This window comes from Zonotrichia leucophrys, chromosome 10 (genome assembly GCF_028769735.1).
Source record: "Zonotrichia leucophrys gambelii isolate GWCS_2022_RI chromosome 10, RI_Zleu_2.0, whole genome shotgun sequence".
Lineage (NCBI taxonomy): Eukaryota > Metazoa > Chordata > Aves > Passeriformes > Passerellidae > Zonotrichia > Zonotrichia leucophrys.
In genome coordinates this window covers 1,031,346-1,053,113 of record NC_088180.1, presented here as the reverse complement: position 1 = coordinate 1,053,113, position 21,768 = coordinate 1,031,346, and the positions used below count along the sequence as shown (strand labels likewise).

Genomic DNA, 21,768 nt, shown 5'->3' with positions numbered 1-21,768 from the left:
AGGGGTCCTGGGGATCAACCTGTGCTTCCTTGTCCACTTCCACTCGCTCTCCTTCTCAGGCTGCTCTCCAGGAACAGCTTCCATCCAGCTTGACACCCTTTGGTGGAAAACCTGGTAGCCTTTTGTGTCCATACCCTCTGTGCTCCCAGGCCTGCCCTAACCCAGTACTTCATCACAAAGAACAAGACCTGGTTTTACTCAGTGGGCAAAGTCTGTGAGCCCAGCTTTGACCATCTCACATTTATTTATGCTCTGAAAGTGAATGCAGAATAATTTTTTAATGGCGCTCTGTCTTCTGCAATCGCTGCCCATTCCTCTGAGATGGAAGCAGACGAGATAATCAAAACTGTTGTGGTGTTTGTTTTCCAGACACGGGTAATTGGAACTTCAGGACTTCCAAATCAACAGCCCCAAGGTCCTACCCTTTCACCAAAAGGACTACCAGCCGGGCAAGATGTAACCCCATTTGTGGACAGGCTCCAGGGGCAAGCAGGACTCATGGTACGTTTCCACAGCTGTTTGAGCAGCCACCATTTGTGGAGAGCAGTGCAGTACTGGTGATCATACTGCAGAATATGGAATTGCCCAGGGTTTACCTAAAAGTTTCATCAGGTACCAGTACCAGCAGTGTTGAAAGCTGCAGCAGCAGTCCTGGTTGGCAGAAGGTAGCATATCAGCTGCTTGCACATGACCAAGTGCCATTTGGAAAAAGCTTGAACCGCTTTCAGTAAAAATATCGTGATTTTGTCTACTCGGGATATGCTGCTAGTCAGAGCAGTCCAAGCAGGCAGCTTTAGCACCTTGTGTGCAGGAGGCAGTGGGGCTGCAGGGAACATGGCCTCTGTTGTACACGAGCGATGTGTTCTCCAGGGTGTGTTTGTGGCAGCTGTTACTGGATTTAACATCAGGCAGCCGACAAGGAATTGACCATTACCGAGACTGTGAACTGCACAAGGGTGCTTGCAGAAGTCAGCCCAGATCTGGAGGTTTTCTGGCACCTTGCTAGTCACCTTTTGTTCTATGTCAAAGCGCACTTCATTGAGAGAGAGGTATTGTCTGAAATGTTGCCTTCTCCGGCTGCGTGGCTGCTGAACATGTGGGTCTTGAGACGCTTAATACAGCTGGCATCTTCTGATGCGGCTTCAGCTGAAGCAGTCATGGGGGAGGGAAGACAGCCCTGCGTGGAAGCTCTTCCCGCCGGTACCGGGGCTGCGGAGGGGAGCTCCTGGCGGGCCCGCTGGCCCTGCCGCCCGGGCCCCATCACCTCACCGAGCCGTCGGTGCCGGCCCGGGCGGAGGTCGGGCTGGCTCCCCGCCCGCCCTGGGCAATGGCAGCACCTTGTGCGGCGCCGGCCCCGCTCGGGGCTCGCAGGGAGCCCGCGGCCGCCGCCCCTCGCGGCTCCGGGCGCTGCGGCGGGGCCGGGGCCGGGCGGAGGGCGGCGGTGCCGGGCGTGGGGCGCGGGGCTGGCGGCGGAGCGCGGGGGGTGCGGGGGCGGGGGGGTGTGCAGCTCTCGCTAGCGCTGCTTGTGGTCACAGCCAGGCAAGCTCACATCCCATCTGGATCACGCTCGCTCTCTCCCTTCTGCTTTCCTACCATAGAGTTGCGCTGGAAACAGAAGATAGAGGGAGTGTAGGAGCTCGCCATCTCCAAGCGATCTACATTGGGAAAAACATGGAGTCGGCTCCGGCAGCCCCCGATCCAGCAGCCAGTGAGCCGGGCAGCAGCGTCTCCGAGGCGGCCGCCGGCGCCAGGGACACCCCGGTGAACCTGGAGCCTGCCCGGAAAAGCGATGCGCCGGCTCCCGTCCGCAGGCAGAGCTACTCCAGCAGCAGCAGCAGCAGAGGTAGGGAGACTTGGGGAAGGGGGAGGGGGCCGGGGGAGTGGGATCGGGGGGTGGGTGGGAATAGGAAGAGGGGGGTAAGAGAGAAGGGGGAAATGCAGCAATTTAATCCCCTGGTTTATCGCTCGTGCTTGCTGAAGCCGCGCACGCAAACAAGCCGGGCTTGTACCCCCTGCAAAACCTTGCAAACTTTTATAGCTTCTTTTAATTGCTGCAGGAGGAGGGACAAATGCAATGAAAATATTGAGCGGGGTTTGGTGCTTTCCTGTCCCTCTCGTTTATTGCCTGTGGTATCCGGATGGGTACTGTGCCCCTGAAATTACATAATTTTATAAATATATAAAGCAACAGCAGGAGTATTGGGATTCAAGGGAACAAACTTTTAAAGCTGCAGTGTCCTTCCTCCCCCCCTTTTTTCTCCCCCTCGTCTGTCTCCTTTTGACAGTTTCTCAACTGGTGTGCTGTGGCTTGTTGTGAATGGGGGATCTGTGATTAAACAGGAGATTTGCGGTTTGCGGGTGACTTATTCACTCTGTTGCGCGCTGTTTTCCCTTAATTCATTTAAGTGTATCTTAAAAATTATTTCATCGCGGAGCGGATGATCTCGTAGCTGCTGTTGTTGAGGGTGCCCAACTTCGCAGAGGGTCTCCGTGCGCCCGGGGGTTCTCTTACCGCTCTCCGCCGGCCCCCGAATAAAGCGCTGCGAACAAACGAGCCCCCCTTCTCCGCCGCCAGCTGTCAAAGCCCTCCCGCCTCAGGCTGCGCCCCGGAGTCGTGCGGGCCGGCTCCGGAGGTGCTCGGGGCGGTGAAGTTTGGCCCGAGCCGCGCCGGCGGCGGGAGAGCTGCGCGCTGCCGTGCGGGGCCGTGCGGGACCGGCTGCTCCCGCCGCGGCCACCGAGCGCGGCCCGGCTTCAAACGCCGCCGGAGTTTTGCCGAGACGTGCGAGAGGGAGGAGGCTGCGGCTTTAATTACTTGTAAATAATTTATGAAGCGTTGCTCCTACGAGAGGGGGGAGCGCGCTAGAGAGGCTTCGCTCGGTAAAATCCCTCGGTGATGGGTAAAAATGAATTAAATAACGCTATGTAATAATACACACGGCCGTTGAAAGAAATGACGGGCGGAGAAAAGTACGTGCCCGGCGGGAGCGCAGCCCCCTGGGCGGCCGCCGGCGGGGCCGGGGCAGCGATGCCCGGCCGCGGGCAGCGGCGAGACCGTCTCTGCTCGGACGGAGGGGGCTCGGCTTGTAGGTTGGAATATGGCTGATCATGTGTTGGCTTGTGTTTTACAGTATTTTTCCCCTTTTGGCCACACCCCCCCTTCCCAGGCAGCTTCCCACTCAGGGAATCCGCGTACAGTAAAAGCCATCGAGATGTCACACGCCGAAACATTTAATTAGAGGCGATTTGCGAGCGGGGAGCGCGCCGTTCGGCGGATGCCGAGGCGAGGAGGAGCGGGCTCGGCCGGAGGAGGCCGGGTGGCCACGGGCGTGTGCGCAGGGAGCGTTTGGCTGCGCGGGGTATATTTAGAGCTTGCGAGAGTGGATTTGGAATGCAAGCGCCTTATGTAACGAGGTTAATCAGAAACACTGGAGAAAATTTCCTTAATTTGTCGGGGAGTTTTCTGGATGTTTGCGGAGCCGGCCGTAGTTGGCGGGTGTTACACAACGCGCCCCCTCCCGCTCTCCGGCCCAGCGCTCCGGCGGCGCGGGCAGATGGAGCTGCCGGCAGAGGCAGCGGGCCCCGCCGCCTTTGGGGAGGGGGCAACTTTGGGATCCCATCAATTATGTAACACTCGGCTGTCGCTTCTCTATGGATGCGAAAAGGAGCGGGGAGGGGGGGGGTGCTGGGAAGCCCGGGCGGCTCCGGCGCTGCGAGTGTTTTCCCGAATTGTTGGGGCTGTGCTCCTGCTAACCTGCTGACCCACATGTCCCCGCTGCTGCCCCGGGCTCGCTGGGGCAGGGGCAGGAGCAGGGCCCGGCACACGCCGCCGCTGCCCGGGCTGCCGGCCGCGCACGCAGCAGGCTCTGCGTTATGTAACAGTCTGAGTGGGAAAGCGAAGGTCAGTGATGGAGGGAGGCATCCCCGGCTGCACAATGGCCAGAGCCCTGCGCGCCGGGGCTCGGCGGGCTGCACAGCGAAATAACGCTCCCGGCAGTGATTGCCGAGCGCTTTGGGAACGGAGAGGGGAGAAGGAAAAGGAGAGTGGCAGGGATTTGGGGAGGAAGGAAAAAAAAAAAAGAGTGTTTGGGTTTTTTCGGATGATGTAATGGAGTTGGCAGAAAATACAAGTCTACTCCTAGAGTGCAAACAGTAAGGGAATTGTAGCTGGCATTCTGTGCTAATGTTGCAGAAATTAGTGTATTGGAAGTAAATTGACCTATACAATACACACCAGCTGATCGTGCCTTTCTAATAGTTAAAACCTGGAGGTACAGAGCCACACAGCAAAACACGACAATGACAACATTTTGGCCTCCTCGAAGTCAGGACTTGATGGATGGATTAGGTGTAAGGGGTCCCTGTAGACTTGTAGGTTTGGGGTTTTTAATTTTTTTTTAAGCTATTGAAATAGCACTTGGTTTCTTGCCTTTTTGTTTTTAATAGGGTCCTTTATATCTTATGGCAACAATGTGACCTTAATGTGTGACTAGTAAAGGTGAAATTATTTTTAGAACTGTTACCTTTTAAGCTCATATGTTCAGCTATGTATTGAGTTCAGAAATTTACTTGTTTGGGTCTCAATTCTGCCATGTGTTGTAAGCAGGCAGCTCTGGACTCGTATGTGAGCTGTGTGGAGGATAGATACAAGTACACAGATATTTAGGTATATGTACACATTTATACACCTGTCTAAGTGTAAAAACCCTTATTTTTGACTCGACAAACACTACAAATATTTGTTTCATATCCTTGAATTTCATAGCTGCACACATTGCAAAGCTGCTTTGATACATCAGGATTTATAATAACCAGTGTACATAAGGAATGAGGAAAATAAAATTAAAGAGAGGACTGTGGATGGAGAATTGGGGAAAGTTTGCTGTGGAATAAATTCTTAAGTGAAGCTTTAGTTATTATAATATTATAACTTCAAAATACTTTATTGCTTGATATACAAACCTGTCTGTACCGCCAGATCCTTACATAACCTGGTTTTTATTTTGCAGAGGTTATGCTGGTTTTGTTGCTGCATAGAATACTTAACTTGAACACATAAATTCTGAGTTACCAAAAGCACCTTTCAAATGGGGAGTTGTTATGTGATATATTTAGTATGTGGGGGCATGCATGCATACTTGCATGCTTCAAAAAATTCCCTGCAGTCTGATATTAAAACTGATTGTTAGGAAATTGTCACCATACTGGAAAAAGCAGGAGATGGATTAAAAGGCCTGGTTTCCCCCCAGAGGGATGTTTTTAGTGCTGACAGTAGTTGTTAAAATTTTCTGAAGACCAGTCACTGACCAGCAGGTTGGATTTCAGTCTGAGTGTGTGTGTGTGTTCTGCAACAAGGGTTTGTGGTTTGCCATGCTTGGTAGAAGGAATGCTTCCCTCGCCAGCTCTGGCCCTGGACTGTGGCTTTTATTGACATTTATTTCACTTTGCAGGCCTGGATGTCCATGGAGCTCTACCCATGCTGCAGTCTCAGGCTTAATATTCTATTAGTCCCCCTAGAAATAGTTGTAATTGAATAAACTCTATTTTAGTAGAGAACTACTGTCTCATTAGAAAGCAAAGTACATAAAAAGCTTTTAAATCTGCTAGAAAGTGCTTAGTTTGTATGGAACTGAGCTCTTGGTCTCAGAGGTAAGTCAAGAGAGGATGTCTTGCTGAAAAATATTTAAGACAGCTCTTGCATCACTGAGTGATGCTATGTGCAAATACTTATATGATGCTTAATATTTAATAATTGAAAACTGCACCTATGTAGGTGCTTGTTATTCTGTTCTTGCTGTTGAGGTTCTGGGTGTATTTGTTGTTTTCCAGAGCCCTTTGGATGTCATCTGTTTATCCTGATCCTTTCTCTACTGGTAGATTGTGGCATTTTGCTTTTGTGCTTTTTTTAAAATTTGGGTGATGCTCCACAAGTAGGGATGTAACATAATTCATAGCGACAACAATAGGTTTGTGGTGTTCTTTTCTTTACAAATACCTTTTTTTCCCCTAGATTTTATCAATTTCTGGATTTATACTGTTCTACAGAGCATAGCCACAATACGAAATTTTGCAAGTTGTTTTCAGGAGGACTCTTTCAATTTTGTAAATTCGAATGCTTTCTGTAGATTCTTTGGGTTGCCTTTGTCATCATTGGGGACTATTCTGCATGCACCACTGATTTAGTCCTATTTTGGTAGATGATATGTGCTTTGAATCCTTTAAAGTACAGCATTGTTTTAAACATTTGTAGCATAGGAGCAATAATAGCAGCAGTATGTTGTTCTCCTAGGAACAATGCAGTTCTCTTATTCCAATAAACCGTAACCTATTCTCTTATTTTATTTGCTTGAGAAACATCTCAGGAGCTCATAAACCAGTATGTAAATACTGTTATCATTCAACCAAATGCTGTAATTTTACTAAATAAAGAACATAGTTTGTAATGGAGATTAACGGGCTGTGTGACAATTTCAGTTTGGGTATAGCACTGCATCTGAATGGAAAGAGCAATTTCAGCTTTGCGAGGTTCTTTTTTGTTCTTTTTCCCTTCTGATATTTGTTTTTAAGCTACAAAAATACATGTTGGGGAAAACCTGAAATGACTCAGTCGATTTTGCTGGATTTAATCTGAGAGCTATCCCAGTGCAAAGGGGAAAAAACCCAACCTCGTTTTAAATCACTGTGATGTCTGTATCACTCTTGAAATTAATTTGTGAATAGGTGATCCATTCCTTACTGAAATATTTTTAAGAGCGTGTTTTCAGTGACAGGCACTTGTAGGAAAAAATGAAATCGAAATGAATTGAAAAAATGAAAAAAGAAATGAGAATTTGGAGTGTCTGTGAATGCCCTGGGAGTGTGGGTGCTGTGCAGTTTGTCACACTTTTACCTGGACCTGAGCTTGCTGAGGAGGTTCTGCAGTTTTCCATGGCTTTAGCAGAAGAGGAAGTTCTGGTGGGAAAAGTGTTGAAGAAACTTCCTGAATGTGTGGAAGCATCCACACTTCATATGCAGATTTCTGTGTCTTGTTTTCTTTGACTCTCTTTTCAAGTATTTTGCATTTCACCTATTGCTGGGGCTGCCTTTGTAGCCCTGATAATCCCTTTTGGAAATGCACTGTACAGAGCTGTTGGCTTTATTTGTTCTCACAGCTGGCAGACAGGCCAGGCATCCTTACCTGCACAGATTCTTCCAGGTGTGCAGAGATGGGCCCTGCAGAGCAGAGGCTGAGTCCCCTGCTGTCACCAGACCCACGGTGCACATTTGGTGTCAGAAACACTTGGTTTTTAGGGATGTTAAGGATTTTGTTTGGTCTCGGTGTTCTGATAGGAGGCTCCTCTACAGCTTTGTTGTCTGATGATTAGAAACCTTCTTTTCACTTCTGAGTAACTGTATTCACAATCAGTTAGCTCACTTCTTCTTTAAATGTTTTCTATAAAACCTCTGTGGACTGAAAATGAAGAAGAGCCTGGTATTTTATTTTGTGATAGCTGAACTAACAGCGAGCTCTGTTCAGTGACTCACAGTTTAGCACTTCAGCATATCTGTTGTAGATGGTCTGTGCTGATAGAAACATGAGAACAGCTTGGGCTGTGTGTCAGGAGGAGTTAATTGTCTAATTTCTTGAATGTAAAGGTTGTGAATTATTCCTCATAGCGTTATCTGAAGTCTCATCTAGGTATGTTTCATTCTTGGCAACAACTGAGCTCTTCAGAGACCAAGTGTATTGGGGTGTGTATTTTCATGAAGAAATTGTGGGGCTTATTTTACAGCAGTTTAATCCTATAGTTTAGCCTCATTGCACTGTTCATTTGGAAGGATCCCCAGGTGTTTCAAACACTATTGGGAACCATTTTGCTTATTACTGAAATCCAGCCACTTCTTGTGTGGAATCTGACAGCTGTTTAATGGTGCTCAGCCATGCTAAGCAGATCAGAACGGAAAGTGAAGAATACCATACCTGATTGAAACACTCAGAGGGATTTTGGATACAGATAATATAATTATCTGCATTGGAATTGGGTCAAACAGCTCTATTCCTGTAGAAAATTACTAGATATTTTCAGTGGCAGTGTATGGTCAAGAAATTGGTTTGAAATACCTTCCTGAAAATGATACCCCCAGCAGTGAGATAATTGAAGATCCTGCTGCTTACCCTATTGTGATCACCAGTTGCAGAATGATCAATGTTTTCAGGTATTTCTGGATGTATTAATTGTTTGGTTCCGTGCTGGTATGTGAAATCATATAAACCAGGGGGGACGCCTGGGATGTTGCAGGTCTTGCTTTGTAAAGCAAATTTCTTTTCTGGTGAATTCCTTAAATAATGAGTTGCTATCTGTGAGATGTGCTCGTATTCACAGAGGTTTTAAAAATGGTTCTAGGGGATCTCTTGACACTGAGCCAGTAGGGAATGGGGGAGGTGGGTGTCAAGCCTTGTCGTGTGAGGATATTGGTGACTGTGGGGAAAATACAGCTCTTTTCCAGTTGTCTTCAATTTCACTTCCCATGTAATTTGGCAGAACGGAGTATAAACAGAGGATCTGCAAAGGAACAGAAGTCAGAATTCCTGATCAACTGAATGTACATAAATGTCCTGGTAATAATGGCCGACTGCAGAGTCTTTCATTTGTAATTTAATCTAATAATTTCCATGCACTTCTAAAGGAACACACTATGAAGCTGGCAACTTCAGAGAAATTGCTGCGCTGTTACAAACAGCGTTTGAGCTGGCATTATAACAGCATGAGAGATTGTGAGATGGAGAACAAAGTTAGTGTGGAAACTGAGCTGAGAGAAATTGCCAGCAGAATGTGAGAAAGCAGAGTTGGATTATGATAACCTCCCTGGCAGAATCAAATTAAACCATTTTAAAGGCTTTGTTGATTTTTAGTTTGTAGTTGTACTATGTATTTACTTCACATGGGTGCAGGAGATTAATGAGGCAGGTGTGGTGATCATGGGGTGAAAAACTGTGGGGCTGCTGTTCTTTTTAAATGTTTCATTTCATACAGACTGTGGGGTTTTTACAGCATTAATTAACAATATGTCTGTGTGCTTTAGTTTTGCAACTGTTCAAATGTATTTGGAAGTATTTCATATGCAGAGGTGATGGAAATTATAGCCCCTAGAAGAAGATTTGACAGAGAGCCCCCTCTCCCCTTTTTTTTCTTTAATATTATTTTAGTACATTTATAAATATCTTTTTAAATGGCATGCTTGTCCAAAGAGGTGGTTTGTGTGAAGAATGGGGAATATATGGCCTGGAACTCTGCAGCTAGTTTTGACAATATGGCTGAAAGAAGACAGAAGGAAAAATAAAAATCAAACCCCAGAGGCAGACCATAGAGCAAAGTGCTGTTGATGTGCATCCAATAGCATTGCCAGCTCCTGACCTGTGAGACAGGAATTTTTTCCATAGTTATGTAGAAGTCTATGCCATGCACTTCTGAAATAAATATATATGCAAAACTGTAGACAGCATTGGGAAAATTTAAATTATGTATTAGTAGAGCTTGGCCGGAGTGTTTTGGCGCTGAAGCAAGGTCTGTTAGATACAGTCAAGGATAAAACCAAGGCCAAGACTTGTGAAATACTGATTATGGGGTTTATTTTATTCCTGTAGTGGAATTACAAGAATACTTTAAAGTAGGATTTCCCCTCAGAGTTTCTCTTCAAATGCAGAGGTAGGAAAGAATGCCTTTTTATGAACTAACAGATGACTTTGCCAAAGTCTGTGCCAAATGTAAATCAGAGGCCTCTGCTGCATTACATCTTTTAACTAAGGGCAGAAAGGTAAGGTTTAAACTATTTCTTTGTAAGAAGTCTTGAAATTTGATAAGACAGGCTGAAGTACAGCTTTTGCTAATACTTTACTTGAAGTAAGAAAGCTGTCAGCATAAAGCATCTCCTAAATCCTTTGTATATTAAAAAATAAAATAAAATGAAATCAATCTCAAAGGAAACTAGGGCATATCAGAAATCTCCCTCTGAATCTTGCTTCATTTGTGTAATCTTCAAGAGGAGTTTTGTTAGTCATTTGTGTTGTCATTATAGAAGTTAGCAAAGGGTCCTTTACTGCCGGGGTTGTTAGAGAGGCCTTTTAAAAACTCTAATGAAGTGTCCTCTGAACTGCTGACATCTTGTGTGCAGTCAGAGAGCTTCTGAGATAATTCATGGAAGTTTGAGTACAAAAGCAACTCTTTCCAGGGCTGGTGCTTGGAGGAATAATGGACAAAGCAATGTGCAGTGGTAGTGTACTTCCAGTCCCTTAGCAATCCTGCCCATCCAGCAGTAGCCAGGCAGGCTTACACTTGGAGAGTCTTTAGAAAACCAAACCATTAAGTTGTTTCCAGAGATTTCATTTCCACTCACCACTCTTAATGTTGTAATTTTCTGCTGGAATCAGGTGTATTTTTAAGAAGTGATCTGATTTTCATGAGTGTGAATCTGGCAGAGATAAGATTAGGTCAGTCCTATGTTGGCAGCACAAAAGCAGCCCTTGACCAACAGAGGTGTCCTGCTGTCTTGGCAGAGGCTGGATCTGTGACAGTTCATGTGTGTGCTAAACACTGAGCATGGATCTGTGACAGTCCATGTGTGTGCTAAACACTGAGCATGGATCTGTGACAGTTCATGTGTGTGCTTTGTGCTGAGCATGGATCTGTGACAGTTCATGTGTGTGCTAAACACTGAGCATGGATCTGTGACAGTTCATGTGTGTGCTAAACACTGAGCATGGATCCTGTGACAGTTCATGTGTGTGCTAAACACTGATCATGGATCTGTGACAGTTCATGTGTGTGCTAAACACTGATCATGGATCCTGTGACAGTTCATGTGTGTGCTAAACACTGAGCATGGATGTGTGACAGTTCATGTGTGTGCTAAACACTGAGCATGGATGTGTGACAGTGCATGTGTGTGCTAAACACTGAGCATGGATGTGTGACAGTCCATGTGTGTGCTAAACACTGAGCATGGACCCTGTGACAGTTCATGTGTGTGCTTTGTGCTGAACATGGATCTGTGACAGTTCATGTGTGTGCTAAACACTGAGCATGGATCTGTGACAGTTCATGTGTGTGCTAAACACTGAGCATGGATCTGTGACAGTTCATGTGTGTGCTAAACACTGAGCATGGATCCTGTGACAGTTCATGTGTGTGCTAAACACTGAGCATGGATGTGTGACAGTCCATGTGTGTGCTAAACACTGAGCATGGATCTGTGACAGTTCATGTGTGTGCTAAACACTGAGCATGGATCCTGTGACAGTTCATGTGTGTGCTTTGTGCTGAACATGGATCTGTGACAGTTCATGTGTGTGCTAAACACTGAGCATGGATCTGTGACAGTTCATGTGTGTGCTAAACACTGAGCATGGATCTGTGACAGTTCATGTGTGTGCTAAACACTGAGCATGGATCCTGTGACAGTTCATGTGTGTGCTAAACACTGAGCATGGATCTGTGACAGTTCATGTGTGTGCTAAACACTGAGCATGGATCTGTGACAGTTCATGTGTGTGCTTTGTGCTGAGCATGGATCTGTGACAGTTCATGTGTGTGCTAAACACTGAGCATGGATGTGTGACAGTTCATGTGTGTGCTAAACACTGAGCATGGATGTGTGACAGTGCATGTGTGTGCTAAACACTGAGCATGGATCTGTGACAGTTCATGTGTGTGCTAAACACTGATCATGGATCTGTGACAGTTCATGTGTGTGCTAAACACTGATCATGGATCTGTGACAGTTCATGTGTGTGCTAAACACTGAGCATGGATCTGTGACAGTCCATGTGTGTGCTAAACACTGAGCATGGATCTGTGACAGTTCATGTGTGTGCTAAACACTGAACATGGATCCTGTGACAGTTCATGTGTGTGCTAAACACTGATCATGGATCTGTGACAGTTCATGTGTGTGCTAAATATTGAGCATCTTGAGTGCTTCTCTTGATTTCAGGGGTAGGACCCTTTAGTGTAGAGTAAGACCAGGAGAGAGCTGCAAGGAATCAGGAACTGCCCTGGGAAATGGTTTATGAAAAGTAAGAAATTTTAGCACCAATGAAAATGACTCTGGATAAAAGATGAATTAACTAGTTTTCATGGTAGGTAGGGCTGGGTGAGTAGTGGTAATTATTTTGGCAGATACATTGTTACCCTGGTATAATTTTGCTTTCAGGATCATACTGTGGCTTCATTGCTGGAGAAGAATTTCTATCACTACTTCAGAATAGCTGTTAGGAGATGAGCAAGAATTTCCTCAGGTACAGAACCTGAGCTGCACTTGTCCGTTGCTGTAAATGGAGTGTGTTTGCTAAGTTTACTAAAGGTTTTAATTTGTAGCCACTGACACCTTAGCTCTGTCCTTATAACAGTCAAAAAGTCCTTTTTGTTTTGTGATGGAAAAAAATGAAGGGAAAGGTGAACTGATTGTAGGGATTTAGCTTCAGAGAATTTAATAAGCTGTCTGTTGAGGTGGCCTGCCTTATTGGTATTTTTCTCTCTCAATATTGGCTGCCTGTAACGTGGATTGATCATAACTGAATTATTTTCCTGTTTTGTTTTTTTTTTTTTTCCTGAGTAAATCACACTATACCACTTGGCCTCCTCTTAGAGATTCACAGTTCAAGTTCATGAAAACTTGCGGTTGTTAATTTTTTGGATAATAATACCCCACTGAAATTGCCAGGGCAGGTCAGCGGTATCCCAGAGATGCTTTAGTGTGACATGCAGTGCAGAATCCAAGGCTGTGCAAAAGAACAAGGAAAGATTTTTTGTTTTGCTTTTGAAACGGAAGCAAGATCCTTCCAAAATTCTAGCTAGTCATTAACTTTCCCCAGCAGTGCTCAAGGCAGTCTGTCACTAAAATCTTTGGTTTCAGTTCTCTGAAGAACGCTCCCCCATACAGCATTCACCTTAGAGAGGATAAGGACAAAAGCTCCTGGATGAAGGCAGGATTAGCAGAGCAGCTAGGTTTACAGATAACCAGGGGCTTCCATTTAGCAAGCTGTGTTTGGCCTCAGTGTTGGGTTTCCAGCGTTCCCAAGTCCACCTTCCTGTTGTTTTCAGCCACTTTAGAGGCCGCAGAAATGGCTTGTCACAGATCTCTGCATTGGCAAGTCTCCTCAGAATTTCTTCCACGTATCCTTTGTTTTCTTTGCCACAGCAGAGGTTCAAAGCAGAATGTCTTTAGGGATTTGAGAGCAAATGATCACAAGTGGTGAGGTGGAAACTCGTGCCAATATACTGAAAATATTTTGTTGCATTGCTTTTCTCTGCGCACAGCAGAACGCACACTGGAAGCAAACTTGGCTCTGGAAAGGCAGCAATAGAAAATGTAAAAACAAACCCAGAAAGGAAGTAAATGAAGCCAAAGGGGGAGCAGGGTAGTTTTGGGTAATGAACAGTAAAAGAAAGATGTGGAACTTAAGGAAGAAGTGTAATGAAAGGGCACAAAAGAAAGATGACTGATTTGGAGAATGGCCTGGAAAAAAAACCCCAAACATTTGCAAAAGAACTGGAGTAGTGGGGGAAGCTACAGTGTCTGCTGAGGGGAGGGGAATTTACTGCCTTATTTCCTCTGTACAATTAATATACTCTTATTCTGTGATCTTGTCTTTGCTGTGGAATGTAATAAAATGTGTTTTAGTGCATGGTGTGGTCTCAGACAGTTGCCTCAGATTTGCTGCAGCACCCTATTGTTTCCAATGAGCTCTGACTAAATTCTTTTGCCACAGATGTTGTGCTAATGTGTTAGATGAATTATTTGTCTTATCTCGGTCCTGTGAAATTAGAAGCCCTTTCCCACAGTGTGTTAAGCAGATTAAAATGAAAGCCTGTTTTTATGGTCCAGCAGCAGTGCAAAGATTTGGAAAAAAAAATAAAGGAAAGAAAAAGAGTTGTGAACTAACTGTGGGGTGCTGTGAGGACTCTTTATGAAGCAAACACATCTTGTCACCTAAATGGTGAGATGGTAAGTTCCAGCCTTCTCTTGAAAAGGCTTATGCTGTTTTCCCTGGTGCTTTTATTTGGGGGGAAGGGCTTGGGATTGGTAGTTTCTTCTAAGATACCTGTTGTTGTTGTTGTTTGGTGTTAACTTGTGGGGCATCTCTGAAGGAGTTCCTTCTTCAAACCCTTGTCAGTGACTTGAGGGCTGAATTTGCTCGGTGGTAGGCAGTCCTGGGACAGAATCTGGGCTCTTTGGAAAAGCACTAAACCTAATATTAGAGGCTACTACCCACTGGTTTTTGTTGGTAAGAGAAATTACTTTAAAAAGTAGTCAAGTAATGGTACACATGAAATTCAGGATTCATGTTACTCTCTGTCTTGTGTCCTTTCTCCCTTAGGAGCAGAATATATTTTAGTTACAGCAGTAATTTTATTTATACTGACTTACTTAAATCTTAGTGTCCTAAGATTCCAAGATGCTTTAGAACTGCTCTCCTGCCTGTGTGGTATTTGTCACAAAAAGTGTAAGGCTATAATGAATTTATTGTGGACATGATGTGCCTAAGACTGTGTTTGGGCAATAAGGTAATAAGGGAATCCCATGTTATTGTAATATAAGTGAGGGGACACTGTAATGTGTGAGAGGGGGCAGAGTAAAGGTGGAATGTCAGAGTCAGCATTTTATGGATTCTGGACTCTGTTCCCATTTCATTCATTCCTCTCATTTCCCTGCATGGGAATAAGGAATTGCACGTTGCTGCATCAGAAACGTTGCTCCTTCAGGTCTATCCAGGTTATGATCAGAGTTGAGAAGTCTTGGAAGTGCTTGTGGGCCACACTCTGTGCAGCTCTGTGCTGAGATGTGCTGAGGGACAGATGGTGGGGACACAGAAAGGTGTAAGAGAGGTGCCCCATTGTTTCCCTGGCTGTGGACTGAGTCAGCAGCACCACACCACTGAAGTGCTACAAAGGTACTTGAAAGTTTGACTTTTTAGGTGTCCATTGCCCCCAGAAGGACAGGTATGAAGAAATTTGGCATTTTTCCCTCTGTCCATGTTGGATGAGGAGACAGCAGCTGTGCCTTAATGGTTTTCCTTCTTGCCCAGCGTCTGGTCGAGGTGTCCTTTTGTCAGAGCAGCTCCATGCACGTGTCCTGGGGTACCTGTGGGTCTTGTTGGCACAGGAATTGAAAATTCCACACTCTCCCTGGCACTGCAGTCTGAATTCTGGTGTGGGTGCAGCCCTGCCAGCAGAAGGGAGCATTTATCAGTTTGTTGTGTGTCCAAGTGTAGCAAAACCAGCATCATTGTTTTGGCTTTTTTTTTTTTTCCTTAGAAATTGCTTTCTATTGAGTTACAGCTTGATGTGCTGGAGGTAGTGGGGGCTGGGGAGGACAGCAACTTTATTTGTCACTGCTGTGTTAGCAGAGGCTCTGCTCCACAGGCAGTGCTTAACAATCCTCAGGAGATTGCAGGGATCTGTCTCTGCTCAGCCCCAGCCAAGGTGCACTTACACCGCTGCTGCTCGGGGGAGTTTCCTGGTTTATATTTATATTTATTTATATGAAAGGCTTCAGATTCCTCAGCAAACTGGACACTGCAGACCTGGGGTGTGCAACAAAAAGATTTTATGTATTAAAACTTGATAAAAAATAGATGGATGGCAGTGGTAGGAGGTAAGCAGTATTGCTTCTTTTGGTGGAAGTACTTACATGTTATAAGTATTTTTCAGCATACTTTGACCAGATCAGCACAGAGAAACTGGGTTTCAGTCTGTCTCTGGTAGTGTCTAATTTTTGCAACCTCATTTAAATGTAAATGTAAACAGTTGAAGTTTTTGTGTAATCCTGACATCTCTATGTGATATTTCTCCATACAAGTAATTATTTCTCCATTACAATGTAATGCTTTAGATGTAAACACGTTGTTTTCGATTTACCCTTTTTTCATATTTTTCCTGTTTTTTCCCTTTTTCCCCCCCATACTTTAAGCAGAGAGACTTATAACTGCTGGACCTTACTGAGGGGAAAGTTTCATAGACATAAACCAAGAATGTATAGTGAATAATTAAGCTATATTAAAATTAAAGCATTACAGATTTTTAATACCTTGAAGGTAATTTAAATTTAAAACATACTTTAGATTTAAATCATATGAAGCCATTCTGCATGACTTCCACCAGCCTTTATTAAGGACTAAGCACTCTACTTGCCAACTTTTGGAGATTACACTTTTATTTGTAATTTGTCTTCTAATGTGCAGTTAATAGCAATATGGCAATCACTTAGTTTTGCAATATCAGGTAGGCTTCTAATCTGTAGAGAAGTTCCTAATACATGTAAAAACAATTTATTTGAGGCATTGCCATAATAATTAGCCTCTTAACATTTTCCTTGAAGACACTTTGGAGGAAAAATTCCTTGCAATGACACAGATGTGGTTATTAACTTGTTTCCTATTGCTGTTTGAATGTTCTCATCAATATTCCAAATGGGAGAGTATCCATTCCTTCACATTTGTTTCAAGCCTCACATGGTGAGACTGGAAGGACGTGGTGTGGATGTGATGTGCTTTTCTGACTGTCCCATTTGTTCACCTGGATCCAGGTGTCCAAAGGTGCTGTGCTCAGTATGGTGGGACAGGGGGCTGAAATGCCCATACTTTATATTTTTTGTGCTGCAAGAGGTTAATTCAGTTTGTTGTCTCTGGTAGGTCCTCACTGTGGCCATTGAGTTGCCAAGAGGCAAAGGTCTTGCAGGAGAGTGCAAAGCAAGAGCCACAAAGTGAATTCTTTGCCAGCAGTGTCTCCTGTGGTTCTGCCTGGTCAAATCCTTACCTAGAAACCGAAAAGGATGGTTGGGCTTTAAAATCTCCTTTTCTCTGGAAGCTCTTCCCCTCTGGGCACAGCTGTGCTCTCCTGTGCAGTGCCCAGGGACCAGGGGCTGTGGGGAAGGCTCTGCTTGGAGCCACATCTGACACTGCTGTGGGCTCTGAGCTTGAAATGTGAGTGTTGGCTCCATGGTATCGTTAACCATCAAAGACTGTTTAATGTGAGCTGGGGTTTCAGATCTGAGATGTGAAAGGAATTGAAACACAGTGTGTTATGTAACTTTGAGTTGCTAGTATGCAGTTGTGTTACAGAGAAGGATTAAGGGCAAATTTTATCCAAAGGCACTTTCAGGAACTAGAGATATCCAAAATATTGTTAGTCATCCTTTCAGCTTTTTATTAGCAGTATCTTGCTGAGACAGGTGATTGTTAAAATGGGAAAGGAAATCTGGTTGTTAGTTCCAGTTTGAAGCTGTATTTGAGTGAACCTTTTCCAGCAAAAGGGAGATGGATCACTGCTGTGGGCTTTAGCCAGAGAAACAAACCCGAGATCTGCTTTTTCGTTCATGTGTTCAGCACTGGAGAAAGGTGTGTTTGATAGACTTTGGAGGAAAAAGGAGGCTTGTGTACCCTCCAGAAGCTGGAGAAGAGATGGGCTCTTGGCTGTCAGTGGGAATGGACTCTTCTCATGTCAACCTCCAAAGCAGCAGCTGCCATGACTGAATATTGCACTGTGCATGGTACACCTCGTGTTTCAAACACGGATCAAATTCAGCAGTAGGTTGGAAATGGAACTGAGCTTCCAGGCCAAATATCAACAATACTCCTGCAATCTTGGTACAAGGAGCTTGAATTGAGGCATCATGCAAATCCTGTTAATAATGTAATGACTCTCCATTAATTCTCATCACTGTTAGTCAGTTGATTTTCAGCTACTTGATCCATCATCATTTTGTCAGTTCTACTGAAGACTCTTTTTATATTCAGCTATTAAAAATGGTTTCAGTTTCTGTTGTCTAATTTTTGCATATTTCCTGAGATCACTGATGTCTGAATTAAAATTCCCATTTTAGAATTTCAACAGATATTTCTATTCCTTTCTCCTTACTTCCTCAATACCTAATGTTGTCCTTTTGAAGTAGGTTGTACTGCATCCCAAGAGATCAGGTAAGCTTTTGGTCTCCTCGCTGTTTGAATCTTGCTAATGCAATTGTTACCAAGATATTATGTGTTAAATATGCAGCAAAACAACATTGATTTCTTTCCTTCTTTTCTGTATGGGGGAAGGAAGCAGAAAAAAATTTACTCTTAGCATTTATCACACCCAAGTGGGAGTAATTTTTCTAACACAAGAATTATTTCTAAAATGTGCTTATATTTATTCAAACAGTTTGTTTCAGCGTTCGTTTCTGAGCTGAGCAGATTTCCTAAGAGCTTTTTTTCCAACATGTAGATGGTGGGAGCTGGTGGATATTTAATTTTAAAATATTTATAGTCCTGGAGGAAAGGTGGATCATCAAGAAAGGAAAATGAACATTGCCTAATTGATAATGACGTGTGTGCTGTGTTTGCTTTCGTGGAACAGTTGAGAAAATTCACCTCCCCTTATGGGTCTGTGTCACTTGGAAACTCTGAGCCATTTTTATAAATGGGACCTGTAAACGTTCCTGTATTTTAGACTGAGTGCCAGTTTGGAAGATGGAAGTGCCAGGGCAGGTACTTCATTCTTTTTAAGGGTGGGTCACAGTAGAATTCAGAAACTGGAATTATCCAAAACATTGTTTGTCATCCTTTCAGCTTTTATTATCTCAGTAGAATTAACCAGTTCAGTAAAGCCATGAAGCTTCCATTCAAAGCATTTAACAAGTAGCTTTATCAAGTAATTCTAAAAGAGCAAAAGAAGGTTTCAGGTAGCAGCAGATGCAGTGATACCCTAATGGTAGAGATCATCTTCCAGGCTGGTTTTTCTTAATTGACAAAATTATAACAAATGATGAACTGTTGGTATCAAAATTTAGTGACCAATTAATGGAGACAAGAAGATGTTTTTGTTTCAGAAAATGGATGTGGTGAACAACTGGAGCAGATGCAGGCTTGCTCATAAATTGGTAAATGGATGCATTGGAGTTCTGCTTCTGAAAGATAAACAGCTGGGCAAGAGTTAGAGGAAGTGTTGATTTTTGTCTTAGTAAGATAAGTACTGGCAATCAAACTAATAAAAATAATATTCCAGTAGATTATAATTTACTGACTGGTATGCTGTTTTGTGTTGAAAGTGTAATGGAATTGAGGTCTCCCCCCACTGAGGATTAATAAGCTGTGTTACACTTGCCTTGTGTTGGAGTAACTTTGTTCAACTATTTTGCTTTTTCTTCTCTGCGCTGCCTTTTCTCCAGCCTTTTCAGTCTCTTGCCTGTAGGTATTTCTCACTTATTTCTTATATGTCTTATTCCTCATTTATAGCCAGTGTTTTTCATGGTGAGTAAACTTTGTGATAGTTTAATGAAACTTAGCTTTGCTCATCTCTGTCCTAACAACCTTCCTTCTGGCTAGACAGAAATAAGCACCAGTCTCTTTGAAGACATTTTTGTGTACAGATTTTTTTTCAAGTAACTTTAACGGATTGCTGAAAACATCTAAGATTATGGGCTGGCAGTAATTACTACCAATTCTGAATATTAAAGAGGCACTATCCAATGTTTCCTAGGCAAAGCCCCTGTTAAAACAAGTGCTCTGCTAAGGGGAGCTGCTAGCCCAGCCATGCTTTGAGGTACCATCACAAGAGGGATTTATTTTTTGCCATGAGGCTGGTTACCAATGCTTTTGTTTTTGCTTATGTTCTCTTTGTAAGACTCAGCCTGAGGGAGAGGAATGTTTTCTGTGGAATCCTCTGGAACTTGATTGTTTAGGCCAGAGGAGAGCAGACCATAGAGCCCCACAGGTGCAGTCTGTGCGAATGGCCTCTGCCCGCTGGAACTGGCAATAAACATTTGCAGGGCTTTCAGTGGCTCTTGGAATGTTTCCTGCACAGGGATCAGTTTGTGTAGAGTTTGCAAAAAGTAAAAGTAGTGCTGGGTTTTTGTTTGCTTTTGCTGTGGTGATGCTGGATATGTGATCAGTATTGTGTGGTATGAAATAGCCATGCAATGTAAACAACACAAAATAATAATGTAAGCAACACAAAAGTCTTCTCAAACAAGCAGAATAAAATTTGTGGGCTGCTACAGGCAGAAAGACAGTGTTCATGAAATGAGTTGCTGTGCTGCTGTTGTCACTGATACACTACCCAGTCAAACCAATGGCATTGTGATGTACACAAGGACTTCTTGAAGTGGGAATACTTTGGTCATTGCTTTTTCTCTTGCTTTAAATGCCAAGGTAGTAGTTACAACTGAAAAACCAATGTAGGCTCTGTTTCTTCCCCAGCCAGGCTGATGTGTGGGATTTGCACCTTCTGTGGCAGGTGGGGCTGCCTGAAGTGTCTAGCCTGAAGTATAAAGAGTTATTTCCTCCAAGAGTGATTAGTACTCTTGAATTTAGATTGGGCAAGTAAGAGAGGGCGAATTCTGCTGCCTACATCAGATTTCCCTGTGATCCTTTCATGGAGGCTCAGGGTATGCCAATGACCCTAAAGAGTCCTGGCAGAAATGAGGAAAAGTCCTGAGTGGGCCTTGTCTCTGGAAGCACAGATCCTGAAGACCATGTGGGAGCTCCTGTTTGGCTGAGGAAAGAAATATGAAAATATTGTTTGTGTCACAGCTGATCAATGGGCAAATCAAAAATCCTGCATAATACAGAACGAGAAAGAGCAGAAGATGAGAGAAACCTCTTCTGAGAGGCTTCTGATGTCTGGAAACCAAATGAGTGAGTAATGTTTTGAAATTGCTTCAAGTGCTTAGTGTAGATAATAGTCAGTGTAAGGCATGGAGGAATGCCCTGTGTGCTGACTCCCAGCTGCATTGCTGGGTGTTGCAAAGCACCCTGCTGGAAGGTGTTTACCCAGCTTCCTCCCAAAATCCCACTTTCCAGCTCTCCTGCTCCTTCCCAGCTCTCCTGCTCCTCAGTTATTCTGTGTAGTGGCCCTGAAGCTCCAGCCATTTTCCTTGCCAATGGCAGGCACAGTCTCTGCATTACCTGTTCTGATCATTTCCCTTTCTCAGTTGTTTAAAAGGCATTGGAAGGAGAGGAGCAAGTGTCCCTGGCTGATAAGAGGCATTATTGTGTTTCACTTTCCACTGTGAACAGCTGTGCTAGGGTGTTCAAATACTCCTTCTCTCCAGGTATGCAATATTGATACCTCTTACCCAAACTGCAGCACAGGGGAGAGCCATCCCCTGCAGGATTGCTCTAACAATCCCTGGTGTTTGCACAGTAGATATGTGTACCTAAGTTCTTCAAAATGCCCTGTATTGTCTAACTTAGAGAAGCTGGCACCTTTAGGGGATAATCAAGAGGGCAACTCTTCTGAAGATTGATGTCTGAATTAAGTCAGGAAATCACCCTGAGCATACCTGTTTCTCTCCTGTAAACAACACAAATTTAAGCAAGCCCACTGCATCATAGTACTGCAAATTCCCACACTGACGCCATGGGGGCTTCAGCCCAGGTGCAGGAGAGGCATTTGTCTCACCAGCATGAATTACAGGAAAGAATTACAGATAGGTGGGTTCATTTAGGGTGCACTTCCCCCACTTGCACTTCTAGAGTAAAAATAAATTCAGACCAAGTGACCCCTGTCTGCTTTTTCCTTCTAGCCAAAATTAAAAAAATAATAGCTGGGAGGTTGAGTACTGGATCTTTGTGTTTTTAAAGGACATAATTTTCAAATTCTTGAGCAGCATTGTTAACCCTGTAAAGCTGAGTGTCATTTCACTTGGAGATGCAGCCCCATCTTCTTGTTCATGCAGGAATAGTCCTTCCTTTTTTGGGACTTGCATTCTTTACAGACCTAGGCAGTAATCAGAGAAATTCATACTGGTAATCCA

The 21,768-nt window shown here is 44.1% G+C and overlaps 1 protein-coding gene across 2 annotated transcripts in view; it reads left to right on the top strand.

Annotated features, from left to right (window-relative positions):
* Positions 1-1,167: 1,167 nt before the first annotated feature.
* The window catches only part of RORA (RAR related orphan receptor A), a 357,103-nt gene continuing 336,502 nt past the window's right edge, over positions 1,168-21,768 (top strand). Inside the window, exons 1-2 of one of the 2 annotated variants that reach the window (XM_064722610.1) lie at positions 1,168-1,200; positions 1,599-1,843. In XM_064722610.1, coding sequence (XP_064578680.1) covers positions 1,672-1,843 — 172 coding nt within the window. In that variant the 5' untranslated portion in view covers positions 1,168-1,200; positions 1,599-1,671. Of the gene's footprint in view, positions 1,201-1,552; positions 1,844-21,768 lie in introns of those variants that run through there. The other variant, XM_064722611.1, reaches the window with a different exon arrangement.